The following is a 19,059-nucleotide window of genomic DNA, read 5'->3' as shown; positions in this document are numbered from 1 at the left end:
GACCGAAACTCAGAGACCAAAAAGGGATTCAAATAATTTTAGAATAGTAACTCTAACAATCGTGTATTATTTTATAAGCTATCACTTTGGAATTTGTTCAGAAACCCAGACCATCATCCTATGCGCTATCATATTTGTATCTTTGTATAGACGGGCGAAAATTACCTATTTGAACGGTAGTATGGCGTACTTTCTTGGCTGTCAGTCTAAAATCGACTGGAATAACCAAGTTGTGTTCTTGACAGGCGGTGAGTCAAATTCACGTTAACAAAGAGCTAATTTAGACGCTATATAGGTTCAAATGGGCTAGGAAAGTCTCTCGTCAAAGAACTCCTCGTGATGCGTCCTAAACTAATCATAAATGTTGATATTGCCGATAATGATATCACTCACGAGAGTAGGTCCTGCAGCTTAATTGTAATTTAGCTTAACGACCGAGTTAATAGGACTTCAAACAATCAATTGCGACATCGCAGACAGTACACAACTTCAGTCCGTCTGTAAAACTGTCATCAAAGAGGTTAGTGGAGATTAGATAGCATTATAATTAAGTGTTCATCACAAATATTCTAGCATGGTACACCGACAGTTGTTATCTTGAATGCTGGCGCTTTTGACGCAAAATCACTCGTTGATAGCACAACTAGGGATTTCAGAAAGTAAGCATGTCATAAGTCTTTTAAATAGTGCTCATGCTACTAAGTACCCTTGACGTTAACTTCACCAGCCATCTGGAAATCCTCAGTGCATTCTTACCTGGTTTCATCGAAAGAAATAGCGGGCATATAGTCAGTATAGCCTCGATTCTTGGTGAACTTCATGCAGCTCAAGCAGCAACATACTGTGCTAGTAAGGCAGCCGTCATATCTTTATTCCAATGCCTTAGAGTTGATCTGAAACATTTGCATAATGCTAGAAATGTCAAAACTAGTCTTGTTTTACCAGGGTTGATTCAAACACAATTATTTGGTAATGTAAAACACAGCAAATCATCCAGATTACCTAGTTGGTTGACTGATTTAGCCTTACCTTCAATTAATCCGAACGATCTCGCGAGAAGAATTATTGTAGATTTGAATACGAGACGCACTGGTGATATACGCTCGCCATACTTTGTTCATGGAGCTAGCTGGTACTATCATTTACCTCAATTCGTACTAGATATTTTAGAATATGTGGGTATTTCAGTTTGTTGATCAACGTATACAAAGAAAGAAAGCTAATGAGATGAATTTGTAGTGGATTGGTGTTCATGATTATATTGATCACGTCAAAGCCGCAATCAAGAAAGAGTAGAGATAGCTAAACGACGGCAGACTCGCTACGCGATTGATTAGCTTGTGCTTGTTTCTGTGCAGTGGCGTCTTGTTGCTAAATAAAATGTATTAGTTTATATGAAAATGGAAATGAAATATTTGACTCACAGGTGTTTCCAAAAGCTCGGGGATTGTCTCAGGGGGGTTACTATCTGGATTCTGTAAATACGACGGCGTTTCATCGATCTCGTTGAGGTCATCGCCTAGTGCATCCAGTTCTGCATAGTTTCTATTAGCTTAGAATAAACAAAGAAGGCAAGACATACCAGCTTCAAGATCAGCCTCATCAATTTCATCTGGCACACCATACGATCTACCTAGAGTCTCCTGTATTTCTGTAGCCGATTCAATTAGGTCCTGCATATCATCCTGAATGGAATCGATCTTATCGATATCGATCTTGCCGTACTGCTTCCTCATTTGTTTATTGGCGGTCTGCATAGCGTCTACAGTCGCCATAGTACCAGTGAGGTTCTCTGTTGTCATCTGGGCTTGCTCCATGTTGAATGTTTGTTGCTGAAGTTGTTCAAGTTGACCTTCATAGCTATAAAGGAAGAAATAAGTTGGTATCGAACGGAATGAAGAACATACACTTTTCTTTGTTGTAGTACACGCATTGCGCGTTGTTGTACTGCTCGCTGTCAGGACGGTTAGATAGACGGCAGGGGCTGTAAAGAGGAAATATACCTTTCCTGGACCATCACGTAACCTATTCATCTGCTGCTTAAATTGCGCTAACTCCTGATCACATTTCTTCACTTTTGATTCAATTGACGAGGCTCTAGTTTCTGTCTAATATGAGTGAGATAGGCGATAGAACTGTGAAGTTAATTTACACTCTTTATTGCGTCATTTAAACTAGTTTTAGGTGCTTTCGCTTGATTAAATCCAAATAGTCTTTGCATTAGAACGTTATCGTCACTTTTAAAGATACTATCATGACCAAAGTGAGTGAATTTGTAAGTTAATAAAATCTATTATTAATTTTATCCATAGAATGTTGATGTAATACGTACGGCTAGTACGCTTCCACAATTCTTTCAGAACGTCGCTTATGGCTGCATCATTTCATCATCATTTGCAGCTACATTGGTATCAATTTGGAAGGTATTTACAAGTTATTCTACAATCCCATATCTAAACTCAGCCGCAGCTATACGCAGAAGACAAATACCGCCGCTCTTTGACGTCTAGGGAAAGCATAACCAAAGCATTCCGCGATCGGCATTCTACCCTGTTAACTATACTTCTTAGTTACTATAATAACGATAGATTAACCAAAGATTTGGATAGGGACGATCCCGAAAAAGGTACTCCATTGCTGTTGAATTCACTCTCGGATTCACTAGAAAGTCTGAGTAGATCTGTCCATGAACTACCAGGTGCTACACCAATGACTTCAACCGAATCATCCAGTATACTTAGTGAGGATGTCCATGAACTCTTACAGGATCTTTTCAAGCGCACAAACCGAGCAAAACAGGAAATTATGCCAGCAGGAAGATCACCAACTGAAATTTTACCTTCACATGTTGAGAGCGCTGTCGATCTACGTACTGAGATACGCTCCCTCAAGGGTTTGCTCCTTAATAGACGTAGTCTCGCTGTTAGATCACCCTCACCACCTTGAATTCAATAGCAAATGATAACATGTAATAATAATAAACTTCTGTACAATTAAATTACTCAACTGATTCAATTTGATGCCTCAATTATCCTTCTTAGACGATACGTTATTGCCATTATCTACCTCATCATTCTCTGATTTCGGCGAAGTGTCATCCTCTGCATCTCCATTAGTTGAACTTGCTATTTCGAGTTCCTTTCTAAGTGCATCTAGTTCTTTCTCAAACCTGAGAATTGATCAGTAGTGCTAGGGGGACATTATAATAACATACCTCCTTCCAAATACTTCCACATAGTATGAAGCACCATCTGCCAATAGTTAAGTGCGTTATTCCGGTATCAAATCTTACTTACTCCATGTGGACACACCAAAGATAAACAATAAGAAAGTACCACTTGCAACTTTGCTGTCATACAGAATGAAAACAGCAGGTAACATAGTCACCATTGTATACGCAAACTGCATAAACATGAACGCACTTTCACGCCATTTTGGTGCTATTCCGCTGAGGGTACGTCCAATCAAACCATGATTATGGTGTAACATATAACTAAATGAGGTCGTTCTTTTGCCTTCTCCTTCACCAATTTTATGGCGACGTTCAACTAATATAAATTTCCAATAAAGCGCCTGCCAGAGGAGATATATGACTGAGGTATACAGAAGAGCTTTACCTGTTTGTAACTTGTGGAGATTCTTTAGAGCAGGGAAACGCTCAGTACTGTTTGGATAGTCGAAAATAATAGCATGGAAGACCAATGGTGGATAAATGTGGATAAAAAGCGATGTAGTTTTGTCGAAACTATGGAAGACCAAACTGTTTCTCCATGTAATGACAGCCAGAGCAAGTGGTCCTTATGAATTGTCAATTACTTATGTCTGCTTATATCAATGATATAACCTACCCATCGTCATACAGTAAGCTGCGACAAAGACAGCTTCAGATGACGAGAATAACCAAAGGAAAGCCAAATTGAGGATTGTAGCGTAGTAGCACATATCAAATAAGAAGTAGTGGTAGCTTAAACGCTTGTAGGTGTAAGCGCGGCTGCATGATGTGAGAAAATGACAGCAAATTGAATCAACACTTACAGTGGTAAGAAGTAGAGTATCTGGATAGTATAAGAAATGTGTAACCATTCTGGGTTAAGTGCGTAAAGCAAAGCACTACCAAGGACGTTAAATACACTTAAGCGATTTTAGTTAACGTCATAGGAAAAGCTACTACCAACCCAAAGCAGAACGAGAGTTTATCGCGCAATTGTACGACTTTAGCGTCCTTCCACTTGGTGGATAAATGCTGCACACGTTTGCTGAGCTGCCCAATGTCAAAATAAATCACGACTCTGATAAGTAACGCACCAATAACTTATACTTTGCGGCTTCACGCTCATAGAAATCTTTAGCCCGTGCTGCAGCTGGCTGGAGCTTCTTTTCACCGTCGTCGTCATTAGTGGAGTCGTCAATGCGTGTACCACTACCCCGAGTTCTTATTATCTCTGCAGCTTTCTCCTTGGCAGATGTAGCTCTCTCACGCAATTTATCGGACGTTTCGTGTATCCGCCTTTCTATGAGGTCTATCCTTGCATCAACGTATGTGTCGATGACTATATCCTATTAGGGGAGCTTATACAGGGATAATTACACACCGTCTATTAAAGTGAATGCACTTGGCCATGTTAGGTCATCATCGCCAGACTCGTATTCGCTCCCGCTGCGATTGATATCTGCCATAGCCATGGGCGTTAACTCAGAAGAAGAACAAAGATCAGGGCTAACGAACAAATAGCGTGTATATACAGCCAATTTAAATTAACTGGGAAGAAAAACTTCCTTTTTTCGACAAAACAGTGTTCATGGTTAGACAAGCCGGACAAGCTGTCAAACACATACATGACGAGATTTTAAATACTTTGGAATGTTTGAAACTTTGGAATGCCAATTCAGGCAATCGAAATTCTACGTGCCAGTCTATATTTAAAGGCAACAATTTGTCTTTGATCTTTAACTACGACGATGAAATACGCGGCGGTTGTAATCTCAACTTTGTTAGCTGCTGTAGCAGCACAGCAGCCTTATACTGTTCAAGGCCCTCCGCTCAAAACCAGATGGACAGACCAAGTTGGGACAAACCCTTGGCCTTCACATCCCCGCCCACAGATGTTTAGACAAGATTGGCAAACCCTAAATGGTTTATGGCAGTTTAGCCCTACAGATGCACAAGGTTTAGATTCTCCTCCTACTGGACAAAATCTCGAGAGGCAAATTTTAGTACCAAGTTGTATCGAATCAGGTTTATCAGGAATACAAGAGGATCAGGAATTTAGCTGGTGGAAAACATCATTCCAAGCTCCTAATGATTGGCCAGCCGGTAAAACGCTCATTAATTTCGGTGCAGTCGATTATGAAGGTGAGTGCGCATCACACATTAAAAGTGAGACAAGTTAACACAAACGCCAGCAACTGTATTTGTCAATGGTCAAAATGCCGGATTCCATAGGGGTGGCTACACTAGATTCAGTGTCGATATCACGGACCATATTAAGGGTAAGCTTAATTTATGCACGTGCAGCACATGACTTAACGTTTTGACAGATGAAAACGAGATTTTAGTACACGTACATGATCCATCAGACACAGAAGGCATAAATATACCTCTTGGAAAACAACGCAGATATCGCAGATCTCATATTTTCTACCAACCATGCTCAGGGATCTGGCAATCTGCATGGATCGAGTGAGTCGGAATTATCAATACTAGACAAAATAAATTAAACTTTTTAATTAGGCGTGTTCCTACAGATTATATCACGGACGTGCTTTTTGATGCACAAGCTGATGGTAGTATTACAGCAACAATCACTGGATCAGATGGTTCTTCTGGAGATGTTACAGTCAGTATCCGTCAACAAGGTTCATCAGATGAAGTCGCCAAGTTAACCGGTCCAATCAATACTGCTATTAAAGGAAACGTAGACAATGTCGAAGTTTGGGCACCTGGTGCACCAAAATTATACGATATAGTTGTCAATTTCAAGGATGACAATGTTCAATCATACGCTGGTTTCCGTACCGTCGGAAAGGCTGAGATTAACGGCATTTTACGCCCAACAGTAAACGGAAAGTGGTACTTCCCATTCTCTACACTCGATCAAGGTTACTGGCCAGATGGTATCTACACTCCACCAACCAAGGAAGCAATGCAGTTTGATGTCGACTACCTCAAAGAGATCGGATTCAACACTATCAGAAAGCATATCAAGGTCGAGCCAGATGAATACTACGCCTACACTGATCAACAAGGTATTATGGTATGGCAAGACATGCCTTCTATGCCTCACGACACCACTCCTAATGATGATCAAACGGCAGAATATGACAGACAATCACTCGAATTGATTAAAACACACGCTTTCTTCCCATCAATTATTACATGGGTTCTCTACAATGAAGGCTGGGGTCAGCAAGACGGTCCAATTGAAGAAGGAATCACAAATCAAGTCCGTGATGCTGACTCAACGAGGAACATTGATTCAGTCAGTGGATGGAATGACCATGGTTTTGGTGACTACAAAGATGTACACACTTATTCAGACAGTCAATGTGGTTTGATTGACGATGAAGCACGTATTCAAGTACAAGGTGAATTCGGTGGTGTCGGTCTCAACATGTCTGCCGATCAACTTTGGCCAGATCCGGCAGCTATTGCTACAATCCCAGAGACATACGAGATTGCTGTAGATACTGCTTCGTACAACAATCGTTCTATAGAAGTTATTGACAATTTGACAAATCAAGTCAGAAACAACAAATGCTCTGCAGGTGTCTATACCCAAACAACTGACACGGAAGGTGAAATCAACGGTCTTATCTCATACAGCAGAGACGTATCAAAAGCTAATATCGATGCTTGGAAGGCAGCACTTCAAAGACTTTACGATGCTGCAAGGGAAAAGGGCGGATTTTAAGCTGAATTACGGATTTCAGGCTTTATTAATTAATTAGTTTAGTAATAATATGCATGTTAATGAACAGTTTGTGCTTTACATTTTTATGTTTGTGATTTTGATTAATTTGATAACTTTGATAATATTCTGTACGTGTATTTTACGTGTAGATTAACCTTATTACGTGTAACTTAGTATTTTATTAACATTTATTATTCTTTCTCTCAATTCCTAGCTTTCAACAGCTTTCATTATCACTATCGTCTTCTCAGCTTGAATGCTGCTTGCACCCCCAGACACAAGCAATCCACACGAACAATCCTATGGAACAGCCTATAAGGAAATAGTTAATACGTCGAGAAAGCGCCAGTCTTCTGCAAACGCGGTCGTGATATTAGCTTCACCAGATGTAGATGCTTTATGCGGCGTGCGTATACTAGTAGACATGCTTAAAATTGATGGTATATTACACAATGTTAGAGTAGTCAACGGTTATAAAGAATTAGAAACTATTAGATCTGAAATTGTTGAGGATCCTGAGGTATGTGAACTTGGAATACGAGAGAGCATATTTAATAAATCAATCAGCTTCATAGTGTAATAATATTAGGATTCGGTAGCCTTCTCACCCTCTCAGCTCAGTTCAGCTTGCATTCTGGCGTGACAATACACCTCATTGACTCATCCAGGCCATGGAATTTAGCAAACGCGTTTGGAGGCTTTGGTGGTGTTGAAGGTGATGAAGCCAAAGTATTAGTATGGGACGATGCTTATTATGATGCCAAAGAAATGGAAGACTTGAGGAAAAGTTGGGAGGCATTAGAGGTGAGACTGCTCAATTAGACGTCTATGTCTAACACATCCTCCAAGTATGACCCAGAGGACTCTGAAGAAGATTCTGATGATTCTGAGGACTCATTAGACGATGAAAGCGATGACGCAGACGAAGACGATCAACAGAGCGATGAAGATGGGAATCCACCTGCAAAACGTGCTAAATTGAATCCTAAGGTGGGATCTTATTCTTTGTTTATATCCGATTGTCTCATTATGGCAACAGAAAGCACGTAAAAAAATGAAACAAGAGAGACATTTACACAGGAGTAAAATGTCAAAGTACTACAGTAATGGTACATCACACGGAATGAGTGTGAGCTGTGTTATGTACATTTTAACGGTAGAACTTGAGCGAGCAGTCAACGATTTAGTATGGTATGCTATACTAGGTCTGACATATCAGTACACATCAGCGCAAATTTCACGTTCACAGTATGATGATCGATATGTACTTCTAAAAGATGAAGTTTCACGTTTAAACCCGCCCACAATTGGCGAAACAAAGACCAATCCGGATGATTACAGTATTTCAGTAAAAGAGGAATTGCGTTTTCCACTACTACGTCACTGGAGTCTTTACGATAGTATGATACATTCAGAGTACATAGCGAGCAAACTTGGTATATGGAAAGAAGGTGGTAAAAAGCGATTGCATGGTTTCTTAGCTGAGATGGGTCTACCATTAGTACAAGCACAGCAGTCATTTGCACACATGGACACCGATCTTAAGCGTGCTTTGCCATTAAAAGTAGAGAATACAGCACCTAGACATCAATTAGTTGATCTCTCTTACCCATCTTTCGTTAGAAGCTTCGGTTTGCGGTCGCTTCCCTTAGCAGCAGCTGATGCTGTTGAAGCTATCAATGCATTATTACAGGCAGCCACAGGTATTAGCATCTACGTCGATGACGGACAAGGAGGTGGTGAAATGTTCAGCAATGTTCGTCTGTGGGAAATAACAAGTCTATTCGGTAACACCATCGATAACAAAGAGAATAAACGAAACCTCACATTCTTCGGCCAGATGGAAGAAGGTGATGAGGATATTGCTGCACTTATCAAGAAAAGAAATGATGAAAGGAGCTGGGAGCGAAACTTCTGGATCGCTTATGATGCTCTCAATAATAACGTGTCGAGATTAAGAGCATCTATACCACTCTGCATTTCTCTCCATAGAGCGATACTACGAACAGGTGCTAGTTTGATAGAACAGAAAGTAATCAAGAATCTCAGTCTGTTCAGATTAGCAATACTAAAAGAAGGGCCGGACCTTGCATTATTTTGCAACCCTGCGCCACTTTCACGTCTGGCAAAATGGCTAATTGAAGCGCTTAGAGATCGTATAGTGTCTAAGACGAAAGGTAAAGTTGTTGATCTAAAAACTGGTAGTCAGAAGAGGTTAAAAGACCTACCATTCATCGTCGCATGCCTTAACGAAAAGACTGGTACATACCTCGTGGCTGGTGTCACTGGATCTACGCTTTTTGACGACGCAAGAAAGAAGTAAGTTATACATGCAAATCATATGCAATATTGACACCATAGTTAGCAAACTAGGCACTATATTCTATGAATCAGCTGAAGCTACACGTGCTAGATCCAAGCACGATTGGTTTGATACAGCCATTGTTGAGATTCATGGCGATGATTTCCAAGGGTTCATTGAAGGTGTACAAGCAGGTTTAGCAGAGAATAATTACTAGTATACCCAATAGCCAACAGCATCAATCAATCTAAATTAATCAAAACTGTACAATAAAGTCCCGATAAAAAGTGATAAGCTATAAATCTATGATTTGCATTGATAATTAACTTGTGGTATAATTAGAGCTACAATCATTGACGGGCTTTTTTGAATGAGTTTTCCTCCATCTCGATGTCTTCATCGTCATCATCTCGTGGTCTTTCGAGTCTGAATCCATCAGACGCGTCTTGAACATTCCAAACTGCTATCTTGGCGTCTTCGGCTACAGATACTATCGCATTAAGCTGATTATCGTACGTCACAGCTCTAACTAATTCAGTATGACCGCCCTTCATTATTCTCTCTAGTTTCATAGCATCTGTTTGCATATCCCTTATCATTGAGAATTCCCCGCTACGATATACTTATTTAGTATTAATTCATTAATGAAAATGGCTACTAACCTAGTTTTACCAGCAAATAATACTGCTTCATTATTAATTTCTGACATGTTTATGATATAATCACTCTCCCAACGATTTTCAATCGATCGCTGTCTAATATCACCCAAATCCATTTGCAAAGTGAGTTCCTGTGTTGAATTTAAGTATAATAATGGGTACTTTCTAGTTTGACTAACACTTTCAGAGTCTAAAGTATATATTCCAGCAGTCTGCATGTCTGTAAATGCGAAAATACTGCCATCAGAGAACTGGCCAGCGTTTGCTATACTAGCACCGACATTCACGCATCCCAAACTAGCGTCATTGTCATCTTCAATCTTGGGATCAACATACATCAACAATCCATCTGTACCCGCTGTGAGGAGGTGCTTATTAGGCAAGAATTTGAGTGCAGATATGTCATCGGAATGCAACTCATCGTATCTTCTCATATGTTGACTAGTGTTCCGTATATCCCTTATGACAAAATAAGAAAGGCTCATCAAATAGGATAATTACCTACCAGATAACAACGCTAGCATCCTCACCCACCAATTCAGTACCTGCAGCAAGTGCATGATTAGAAGTATCAAGGTCTAATGCTTGTATAGGTGCTTTTTTTCCTTTGGTTGATTTCACAGTGATACTTGTAGCCTCCTCACCGTTCATTCTTTGATCCCAAATCCATACATTACCGTCAAAATCAGCAGAAGCGACAGCGTTTAAATCATGAGAACATCCAGTCAATTTAGAAACCCTCGTCTGATGTGGGATTACGCTTCGTGGTTTGAAAGTCGTTCTATCTAAGAGAAGAACATTTTGTTGAGAAGACACAGCTAAAGAAGTTTCTAATGGTTGTATGGCAGTGAGATAGCTCGTAGAATGCGGTTTCTGTATCGACGTTGGTTGTCCGTGTGTTTTTATAGACGAACTCTCGATGAGTGTCATTATCGTTTCTTTTAGAGATGCAATCAAGACCAGCGGAGATCGTAAAATCTCATCAACCGTTATATGCTTATAGTATACCGAATGATCTCTTAGAAATACTCAAACTGCGCTCGGTTGATGCACAAGATGAAGATATCGATGCAGCCACAGAGAAAGTTGAGATAGAAGGTGATAAGCAAACTGCAGTTACTACAGATACACAACAGAGGAAGAAATACTTCTGTTCTACCACTCAAGCTTCATTTGATACAATCGAGGAATTACGTATGCATTTCCACTCAGATTGGTATAGATATTGTGTCAAATTAAAGGCGGACGGCAGAGATACAGTCAGCGAAGATGGATTTGAGGAAATGTTAGACGATTTATCAGATAGCAACGATGAGGAAGGTGAAGAAGACAGACTGTCGAAGTTACTTAATAAACAAACGAAGTTAAACACTCTATCGAATAGCAAGATAGATGATGACGATGCATTTTATGCCCAGAAAGCTCTCAACCGTACGCCACTCGTCTGGTTTGATGTCAAGGACGATAATCTTGATGATGACACGCCAGGTGCTCAATTGGGTATTTATAGAGCGTTATTCCCTTCACCAACACCACCAAGTGATGAAATTACTAATTATTTACATAAAATCCAACTAAGCGAGTCTCAATTGAGTGCTACAGAGTCACCGCGTAGATGGACATTGATAATGATTGGTGGTGGTCACTTTGCAGCTTGCGTCGTTTCAATAGTACCACAAGTTGTTCGTAGAAATAAGCGTACTGAAGTAGACATCGGTATTGTCTTGAAACAGAAGACATTCCATAGATACACAAGTGAGTATTGTCTCATATCAAATAGCAAGATTAACTGGCCTGTCAGCACGTCGAAAACAAGGTGGTGCTCAATCTAGCAATGATATGGCAAAGGGAAAGGCCAACTCAGCTGGTGCCATGATAAGACGTTACAACGAGCAAGCACTTGCCGATGTGAGTACATGACAGTCATGTGAAATCATCTTATGATTATTAGGATGTACGCGAGTTACTCAATGAATGGAAAGAAGACGTGGATGCATCTGAACGCATATTCGTTAGGGCGACGAGTAGCGCTAATCGCCGCATTCTCTTTGGATCATCAAATAATGACGATTGCATCATGAAAAAGAGTAAGTTTGTTTAATAATGTAATAATATATCTGATTATAACTCTAGCTGATCCTCGTGTACGTGGTTTCCCATTCCCTACTCGCAGGCCTACACACAATGAGCTTATCAGATGCTTCCAAGAGTTAACGAAAGTAAGGGTAACCTACCATACACAAAACCAACTGCGTGAACAAGATGAAGCTTGGCTTGCGAAAGTAGCTCCAAAGCCGAAGCCAGTTTTTCCACAACAACAGAAGACTTTGTCACAGACCGAAACAGCACGTAAATTAACACCTGAAGAAGAAGAAGAGATCCGTATCAATGACATAAAAAACAAAGCTATAGAAATGACATCGAAGGACAGATTAGAAGCTTTGAAAACTCATCTAGATAAAAATCAGACAATTTTCAGCAACTTAGACCATTCCATAGACAATGACAATAATTTATTACAAGTAGCATCATTGAATAACTCTTACAATATCATCAATTGGCTTTTAATTGATAAAGAAGTAGATCCAACTGCTCATGGAGGTAGTCGAACTGCTTATGAGTTGGCTAAAGGTAAAGAAAGTAGGGATGCATTCCGACTAGCTATGGGTAGGCTTCCTAACAAGTGGAATTGGATCGATGGTGCAAGAGTACCTAGTGCATTGACACCAGAACAGTTAGCACAATCAACAACATCAGCTAAAGACAAGGAAAGAAAGAAAAATCTCAGAGACAGGATGAAAGAGAAGAGAAGTGCACGTGAAGAGCAAGAAAGTAAACAAAAGGAAGAAGAGGAAAGCAAAGAGAGAGAACGCGTTAGTAAATTACCATCACATGCGACAACCAATACACTAGGTGGTGCCTCAAATACCTTATCAACCACAGGTCTCAGTCAAGACGTAAAAATGAAAATAGAAAGAGAAAGACGTGCACGTGCAGCAGAAGCCCGCATGGCTAATCTAGCGAAGAAATAAAAACATTGACATGCATTTTATTTGATACTGAAACTACTAATGAGATGATAGCTATTTCTGGAAAGAAAATTTAATTCATTAAGAATGTATTTTTATATGTAAAAATTTCAATGGAGAGTGGTTTGATTAAAGAAATTTGTTGGTTAAGTTATGTACAATCAAATGCCGCTTAAATTTGCACGGCCTTGCAATAAACTATACAATTGTGCACGTGCATCATCTTGATTGCGTTGTTGTGATAATCCAGGTGGTGGTAAGTTTGTTTGTGAAGGTGAACTGTTTGCAGGTACGTTGAAAAGTTGATTCAATGAGATATTACCCATACCCATACCAAACCCAGGTGGAGGCTGCTGGATTTGTGAGAAGTGTGGTGTTGGTGTACCTTGTTGCTGTTGCTGCTGTTGCTGTTGTTGTTGTTGGGACTGAGCATACATCATTTCAGCGTGTGGAGATGGAGAAGACATTGACATAATTGCTGGATCTTGGAATGGTATGTCTGTCAATTGTTAGATATCAAACAAGAATTCAAGACCACTACTTACCATATGGAGATGCTTGTGATGGCATTGGAGAATTATTTCCCAGACCTGGTGGTGGACCTGCAATACCAGGTGGTGGTCCATTTGCAATATTACCACGGGACAATGCAGGTGAACCGCGTTGTTGTTGTTGTTGCTCAAACATTATAGCACTTGAAGGAGCACCATTAGTAGTATGACCTGGAGGAGCACCATCGAAGAATAAATCATGGATTGGATCCTCATTTGAACCTAACTGTTGTTCATTTCTAGCGAAGTCGAACCTAGATGATCTTCTAATATTCTCATCTTGACTAAATCCAAATGATCTCAATCCTGGTGGTGGTGGCGGTTGTTGTAACTGCTGTGGTAAACCTGCCAAATTCATCTGATCAAATTGTTTTTCTATACTACTATGACTATGCTGATCTATATGTTGAGGTACTTGTGATTGTTGAGTATGTTGGAACGACTTGAATGGGGCAAATGTTTCATCGAATGGATTAAATGCTCCAGTATAAATTGGTCCAGGTGATGTTTGAATAGCTGGTTCCTGTTGTTGATTTTCTCTCTGATGTGAAACTTGTTTGCGTTGGAAATGATCGTAAGTTGACATATAACTTATTGAAGGATCATTACCAAATAAGTAACTGACAGATGATAAAACATTTTGTGAATCAACCGGTCTATTCAAATTAGATTGTTGAATTGGAGATTTATGAACATTATCTTCAATACCCATACTGAAACTGAAATCATTACCCCCTGATTTGAACAATGACAGAACATCATCAATTTCGTCATCCCGACTCTTTTTAATTGGTTGCACAGGTACTTGTTGCGGCGTCAAATTTGGTAAACCTGGTGGGGTTAAAGCTGATGATAAACCTGGTGGTAACATAGAAACTGGTTTAGAAGATAACCCAGGTGGAGCTAACGCAGGTGATTGCTTTGCTAAACCAGGTGGTGGACCATTGGATGGTTGTTGTTCTTGCTTTGGTATAAGGTTATTCAAATTAGGTGATTGAGTATTCTGTTGAACAACAGAAGAAGGTCTTGATAATGGTTTCTCGTAAGATCCGTTTGACCGCATAACTTGTTGTATATTTTGATTCGATTGTTGACTATGCAATTGTGGTCGACTTATTCTATTTGGTGGATTAGATGAAACTGGTGTACGACGTATTGAAGATAAGTTTGAAGATTGCGAAGGTGTAGGGAATTGTGAAGATGAAAGATTAGTTATTGAACTAGCTGTAGTTGCACTAGGTGCTTGACTACCAGGTTTAGCCCATGAAGCAGATTTAGGTAACTGCTGAGTATTATTACTATCAATATCATGAATTTGAGGTCTACGAATCGTTGGTGTATGATACGTTGATTGCTGTTGTTGTTGTGTGGATGTATGTTGATTGAAATGATGTGAATGTTGATAATAATGTTGAGGTGGTGGTGGAGTAGGTAAAGGATTAGCGTTAGCTAATGGCCTTCTTATAGCACCTGTACCATCACCAACAGGGAAAGATGAAGACGTCAAGTCTTCCTTTGTAAAAGTATCATTTTCATCCGCAGGTTCATGCAATAAAGAGCAACTTGGATCAGAACAAAAAATATTACGCAAATAATTTGTGCAATACTTTGAAGTACCATAACTTGCTCTTAAAATGAAACCTTTGGAGGGTTCAACGAGGTTTACACCATCAACGCAGTTTATAGCACGTAAAGCATCCTCAGATCTCTGATAGAGGATATAAATACCAACTATTGGACTATCTGATATAGAGTGACTAGAAGGAGGCCTTTTGGTGAGTGACAACTTTAATATGCGTCCGTATTGGCCAAAGTAGTCTGGAGATTTCAACAAAGGGAGCATTTCCTCTGTAAAAGATTGAGGCCAACCGACAATATAAGCTAATGATCTTTGTATAACTCTAACGTCTGCTAATCTCGTTCTACCCAGATTCTCCAATTCCTTCTTCTCCTTTTCTTTTGACTTTTTCTGACGTTCGATACGTTTGACACTGTAGAAATTTAGGGAACATACGCGTATAGATGTAATATACGTACTCTTCCGCAGCTACTGGCTGGAATTTAGCGCCTTCGTTGGTGTACTCTCTTCGGCAAGCAGGACACTTTCTATTCAAGTTTTCCTTTATATGATGCCAACAAAATCTACATATCTTTGTAATTGTTAGAAGAATGTATTAGATTTATAAGTACTCACTTGATAGCCACATGGACAGGGTTTGAAGTTCAAGTCAGAGATGTCCATCTCTTCCAAGCAAAGTGGGCAATCCCTATCCTCCTATAATGTATTTAATACGTATTCGATCTGACATAGCAACGTGAAGCTCACCTCATCATCAGACCAATAAGCATCTCGCAAACCTTTAAAGAGATCCTTATCTTGATGGATTTGTACTGAGCTAGGCATATGTGGAAGTGATTTGGGAATACCCATATTTAACAATGCAGTTTTGTACATATTTTAGCCTGATCTTCACTTGAGAGTAGAGCCTTAAGAGTGCTTCCTTGAACTAAATAATATTTTTTAGTAGAACGTTTAATTACATTATTTATTTCCTATTTCTATAGACTGTTATCTCCTCTGAACCCTTAGGTTAGCTTAACCACATTGACTACTATACTATAGCCAACCCAGAAGTCGAGATAGCTAGAGATAGATAATAGCATGACTGTATAATGTACTAGATAATAAATATGTACATAAAATTATGTTAAATAAAAACGATTTATTTCTCTGTGTCATATGGTACAGCATTAGAAAATCTTTGGTTTTAACTGCGATTTAAAACTATATATACACTTATGAACGCGTTTAAGTGCGAAATATGATAATTTTTTAAATAACTAACTTATCCGGCGTGCATGCCTCTTGCACTTACACCATATAAGAGACGATTTTCTGAATTTAGCGTTAAAGGTGAGATATACGTCGTATATTAAAGTAGCAGGTTTACTAATATTTATTAGAAGATGTCTTTCTTTCAAGCCATCTCTACATTCTTCAACCCACAAACAACAATCTCATCTATACCGACACGGAATCAATCGAATAGTAGCAACCCATTAACGCCATCAGTGGTACCATTACACCCGCATCTAAATAGATCTTCATCTGGTACCCCTCCAATGTCCAGCACAACAACGTTTAACAGTGTAACACCAACTTCACCTGCATTACACCCATTTCCTCCACCAAGTCCTTACCCTCCACTGCAACATACATGCGGACGTATAAGAAAATGGTCAAAGAGGCGATGTCCTGAACTTTACGATAGTTTAAACATCCCGGCATCCATCTTAACTCTAGATGCCCTTGAATTACAGATCGGCTTTCAACTTCCACCTGCTGTAAGGGATTACTTTTTAGTACATGATGGTCAAGACGTTGAGAACGACCAAGATGGTTTACTTTTCGGTTTACGTTTACTCCCAATCGACGACGTTCTCGAACAATACGAATTTTGGAGAGGAGTTGATGATCATTATCAGGTACATAATAATCAGATTTTATTATCACGTATGAAATCTGTTCCACCAGGCTGGATTAATCGTGCATACTCAAATCCTGCTTGGTTACCACTTGCAACTGATAAAATGGGTAATTATATCGGAGTAGACCTCGATCCACCTAGCGAACAGGCAGGCGCTGTTGCAGGTCAAGTTATCTTATTTGGTAGAGATATTGATACAAAAGTCGTCGTTTGTCATTCAGATGGTTCTGGCGGTTGGGGTAAATTCATGTCTCATTTCGCTGATCTATTGGAAAGTGATCAAGTCAATTTCAAAAATGATGATGATTATTTAAGCAGTTCATACGATAGTATCGAAGATTACCTTGGTTCAGCCAGCAGAGTTGGCTTGAAAATTGGTGGCGATTATAAAGGATGGGAAACTATAGAAGCATTCTTTGATAAAAGTATTAAATACTGGTCAGAGATTGGTTTAGGTTTGGAAGATCCACCAGCTGTGAATGTGGAAACACCAGATGGTGTAGTTTCACCCATATCAATACCACAGTCATCCGGAAAAGGAAGAGCAATGACAGAACCAATACCATCAACTTCTAAACAAGTTGAAATCATCTCTGATAAAACTCAAAGAATGAAAGTCAGTCACTCTGAAAATGGCAAGAGTCACCGTCGCAGATCAGCGATGACATTACCACCAGCTGTGCCAATTGATTTACCAACATCAGATCAAATAAAGATGGTAGTTGAGGAGGCTAAGCGTGACGATTCAAATAGAAAGTCATGGATACTACCAACGCACAACCACCATACCGGATCAAAACAGAATCTCAATGATGATTTCGACAGCAATACAACAGGAGATATAACGGAATTAAGGAATTTTGGTAGATCATCGACGCCAACACTCTCATTAACTTCAACATCAAATGCTACTAGCGACTCATTAGGTTTAGAGCATAGTAATATATCATCAGATGATACAGTTAATCCAATGTCATCGACAGTTAGATTGGTACACTCACCTGAACAAATGAACAAAGCAACGTTCAATAACAATGAAGATTTTCAAGAAGTTGAATTAGACTTCAATAATAGGTAATATAGGCATTTTAATAAACTAAATAAATAAAAAAGATTCATACAAGAGATCTGATGACAATTGTATATTATTCAATTTAAATTATCTATCTATCCAAAAGAGTAAGAAATATATATAAATATACAAAAGAGAGCTATAACTTAAACTAGGAGGACGGCGTTGACACAACCATCATTCTCTGGATTGTTGGTAATTTGAGCGTACTTTCCCCAAACGACTTTACCGCCTGTGGTGACCATACCCAATTCACTGACGTTTACTTCCAAGACAGTACCTTTGGTGAGAACACCAAGTTGTGAGTAAAGTGGAGATTGAGGGTTCTTCTTAACGCCGATTATAGGTAATTGGAAGGTTGTCTTCAACTCTGGATGTGTGACATTTGCTTTCTTCATACGCAAACCAGATGGTCTGATGAATCTTTCAAGTTTTGGTGGCTTACGGGTGAAGTTCTCACCAACGAATGTAGGTTTCGTGATCATTCTCTTCCAAGATTTCTGCTTTTTCGAACCAGTTTTGATAACTTTAAATACTTCTTCTTCTGCGATACCGCGTACTTTAGGGAGTGGTACGCTGAAACGAGCAGCTTTATCTTTACGCTTTTGCTTGATAGCTGAAGAAATACTCTTAGCGTCACGTTGTTCATTTCTATCCATAAGATAAGTTGGAAGGGCTGCGCTATCGTCTGGTTTCTCTTCATCCTTTTTGACGTTACGTTCGCTGTGGTTCTTCATCGTCTTCTTCATTTGTACCTTCTCAGCATGCTTTTGCTTATGCATTAACTTAGCTTTCAAACCGTGGGTCTGTCTTGCAAGTTTGCTGTTTTGGTGTACAGATCTAGCCTCCTTCTTACGGAGCTTCTCGTCATGATCGAGTCTCTTACCATATCTCCTTTGATGCTCTTCAATGTATTCGTTTTGTGGCTAAAATTGTTAGTATTTTATAGTAAATTTAAAGCAACTTACCATATCACTTGATGGTAAAAGTTAACGACGAGGATGACATCCCATTTATTCCAAAATCAAAATCAAAATGCATTTTATA

The 19,059-nt window shown here is 39.4% G+C and overlaps 11 protein-coding genes across 11 annotated transcripts; 6 read left to right on the top strand and 5 right to left on the bottom strand.

Moving 5' to 3' along the window:
- Window positions 1-3: 3 nt before the first annotated feature.
- WALSEDRAFT_59853 (NAD(P)-binding protein) lies at window positions 4-1,359 on the top strand. Its single transcript, XM_006957222.1, has 6 exons — window positions 4-248; window positions 296-397; window positions 447-520; window positions 574-659; window positions 704-1,175; window positions 1,247-1,359. The coding sequence occupies exons 1-6, from the start codon at window positions 182-184 to the stop codon at window positions 1,304-1,306; spliced, it is 861 nt and encodes a 286-aa protein (XP_006957284.1). The 5' UTR covers window positions 4-181; the 3' UTR covers window positions 1,307-1,359.
- WALSEDRAFT_31825 (hypothetical protein) lies at window positions 1,179-2,237 on the bottom strand (the record flags this gene model as incomplete). Its single annotated transcript, XM_006957221.1, has 6 exons — window positions 2,153-2,237; window positions 2,004-2,108; window positions 1,908-1,954; window positions 1,583-1,860; window positions 1,425-1,534; window positions 1,179-1,371 (listed from the first exon to the last, which is right to left on the bottom strand). Coding segments are annotated over exons 1-5 (581 nt in total), but the record flags the coding sequence as incomplete, so codon positions are not given.
- On the bottom strand, window positions 1,957-4,771 carry WALSEDRAFT_31823 (hypothetical protein). Its single transcript, XM_006957219.1, has 10 exons — window positions 4,593-4,771; window positions 4,306-4,550; window positions 4,176-4,261; window positions 4,036-4,131; window positions 3,849-3,991; window positions 3,297-3,797; window positions 3,215-3,251; window positions 2,470-3,169; window positions 2,313-2,423; window positions 1,957-2,263 (listed from the first exon to the last, which is right to left on the bottom strand). Exons 1-8 carry the CDS (start codon window positions 4,681-4,683, stop codon window positions 3,025-3,027), a joined length of 1,344 nt encoding a protein of 447 aa, XP_006957281.1. The 5' UTR covers window positions 4,684-4,771; the 3' UTR covers window positions 1,957-2,263; window positions 2,313-2,423; window positions 2,470-3,024.
- WALSEDRAFT_63251 (hypothetical protein) lies at window positions 2,255-2,946 on the top strand (the record flags this gene model as incomplete). Its single annotated transcript, XM_006957220.1, has 3 exons — window positions 2,255-2,263; window positions 2,313-2,423; window positions 2,470-2,946. 3 exons carry the CDS (start codon window positions 2,255-2,257, stop codon window positions 2,944-2,946), a joined length of 597 nt encoding a protein of 198 aa, XP_006957282.1.
- Window positions 4,725-6,911, top strand: WALSEDRAFT_36632 (hypothetical protein; the record flags this gene model as incomplete). The annotated part of the gene is made up of 4 exons (XM_006957218.1): window positions 4,725-5,353; window positions 5,404-5,490; window positions 5,539-5,680; window positions 5,732-6,911. Exons 1-4 carry the CDS (start codon window positions 4,960-4,962, stop codon window positions 6,909-6,911), a joined length of 1,803 nt encoding a protein of 600 aa, XP_006957280.1. The 5' UTR covers window positions 4,725-4,959.
- A 256-nt stretch (window positions 6,912-7,167) lies between these two features.
- WALSEDRAFT_16541 (CDC45-like protein) lies at window positions 7,168-9,430 on the top strand (the record flags this gene model as incomplete). The annotated part of the gene is made up of 5 exons (XM_006957102.1): window positions 7,168-7,431; window positions 7,479-7,715; window positions 7,761-7,932; window positions 7,955-9,230; window positions 9,277-9,430. The coding sequence occupies 5 exons, from the start codon at window positions 7,168-7,170 to the stop codon at window positions 9,428-9,430; spliced, it is 2,103 nt and encodes a 700-aa protein (XP_006957164.1).
- Window positions 9,431-9,462: 32 nt separating this feature from the next.
- On the bottom strand, window positions 9,463-12,888 carry WALSEDRAFT_68066 (WD40 repeat-like protein). Its single transcript, XM_006957217.1, has 7 exons — window positions 12,006-12,888; window positions 11,824-11,959; window positions 11,674-11,780; window positions 10,378-11,627; window positions 10,052-10,331; window positions 9,876-10,003; window positions 9,463-9,825 (listed from the first exon to the last, which is right to left on the bottom strand). The coding sequence occupies exons 4-7, from the start codon at window positions 10,800-10,802 to the stop codon at window positions 9,564-9,566; spliced, it is 1,095 nt and encodes a 364-aa protein (XP_006957279.1). The 5' UTR covers window positions 10,803-11,627; window positions 11,674-11,780; window positions 11,824-11,959; window positions 12,006-12,888; the 3' UTR covers window positions 9,463-9,563.
- Window positions 9,478-12,904, top strand: WALSEDRAFT_56795 (hypothetical protein; the record flags this gene model as incomplete). Its single annotated transcript, XM_006957216.1, has 7 exons — window positions 9,478-9,825; window positions 9,876-10,003; window positions 10,052-10,331; window positions 10,378-11,627; window positions 11,674-11,780; window positions 11,824-11,959; window positions 12,006-12,904. Exons 4-7 carry the CDS (start codon window positions 10,820-10,822, stop codon window positions 12,902-12,904), a joined length of 1,950 nt encoding a protein of 649 aa, XP_006957278.1. The 5' UTR covers window positions 9,478-9,825; window positions 9,876-10,003; window positions 10,052-10,331; window positions 10,378-10,819.
- A 2,391-nt stretch (window positions 12,905-15,295) lies between these two features.
- On the bottom strand, window positions 15,296-15,605 carry WALSEDRAFT_9653 (hypothetical protein; the record flags this gene model as incomplete). Its single annotated transcript, XM_006957092.1, has 2 exons — window positions 15,296-15,443; window positions 15,490-15,605. Coding segments are annotated over 2 exons (264 nt in total), but the record flags the coding sequence as incomplete, so codon positions are not given.
- A 592-nt stretch (window positions 15,606-16,197) lies between these two features.
- On the top strand, window positions 16,198-18,938 carry WALSEDRAFT_59851 (hypothetical protein). The gene has a single exon (XM_006957215.1). The coding sequence runs from the start codon at window positions 16,420-16,422 to the stop codon at window positions 18,016-18,018; it is 1,599 nt and encodes a 532-aa protein (XP_006957277.1). The 5' UTR covers window positions 16,198-16,419; the 3' UTR covers window positions 18,019-18,938.
- WALSEDRAFT_36625 (ribosomal protein S8e) lies at window positions 16,198-18,998 on the bottom strand. The gene is made up of 2 exons (XM_006957214.1): window positions 18,981-18,998; window positions 16,198-18,938 (listed from the first exon to the last, which is right to left on the bottom strand). Exons 1-2 carry the CDS (start codon window positions 18,981-18,983, stop codon window positions 18,159-18,161), a joined length of 783 nt encoding a protein of 260 aa, XP_006957276.1. The 5' UTR covers window positions 18,984-18,998; the 3' UTR covers window positions 16,198-18,158.
- Window positions 18,999-19,059: the final 61 nt, after the last annotated feature.

The sequence above is a fragment of the Wallemia mellicola genome, assembly GCF_000263375.1.
Source record: "Wallemia mellicola CBS 633.66 unplaced genomic scaffold WALSEscaffold_5, whole genome shotgun sequence".
Lineage (NCBI taxonomy): Eukaryota > Fungi > Basidiomycota > Wallemiomycetes > Wallemiales > Wallemiaceae > Wallemia > Wallemia mellicola.
Note: the sequence above shows the minus strand (reverse complement) of the source record. Positions and strands in the feature narration are given on the sequence as shown.

Bases quoted from the DNA above. Each gene is read 5' to 3' on its own strand.
- WALSEDRAFT_59853 (XM_006957222.1), top strand. From the start codon at position 182: ATGGCGTACTTTCTTGGCTGTCAGTCTAAAATCGACTGGAATAACCAA. The intron at 249-295 runs GTGAGTCAAATT...GACGCTATATAG, and splicing joins AGTTGTGTTCTTGACAGGCG to GTTCAAATGGGCTAGGAAAG. The intron at 521-573 runs GTTAGTGGAGAT...CAAATATTCTAG, and splicing joins GTAAAACTGTCATCAAAGAG to CATGGTACACCGACAGTTGT.
- WALSEDRAFT_31823 (XM_006957219.1), bottom strand. From the start codon at position 4,683: ATGGCTATGGCAGATATCAATCGCAGCGGGAGCGAATACGAGTCTGGC. The intron at 4,262-4,305 runs GTGCGTTACTTA...GACATTGGGCAG, and splicing joins CCGCAAAGTATAAGTTATTG to CTCAGCAAACGTGTGCAGCA. The intron at 3,252-3,296 runs GTAAGTAAGATT...AACTATTGGCAG, and splicing joins CTTTGGTGTGTCCACATGGA to ATGGTGCTTCATACTATGTG.
- WALSEDRAFT_68066 (XM_006957217.1), bottom strand. From the start codon at position 10,802: ATGACACTCATCGAGAGTTCGTCTATAAAAACACACGGACAACCAACG. The intron at 10,004-10,051 runs GTTAGTCAAACT...AATTCAACACAG, and splicing joins ATACTTTAGACTCTGAAAGT to GAACTCACTTTGCAAATGGA. The intron at 9,826-9,875 runs GTTAGTAGCCAT...AGTATATCGTAG, and splicing joins TTATTTGCTGGTAAAACTAG to CGGGGAATTCTCAATGATAA.
- WALSEDRAFT_59851 (XM_006957215.1), top strand. From the start codon at position 16,420: ATGTCTTTCTTTCAAGCCATCTCTACATTCTTCAACCCACAAACAACA.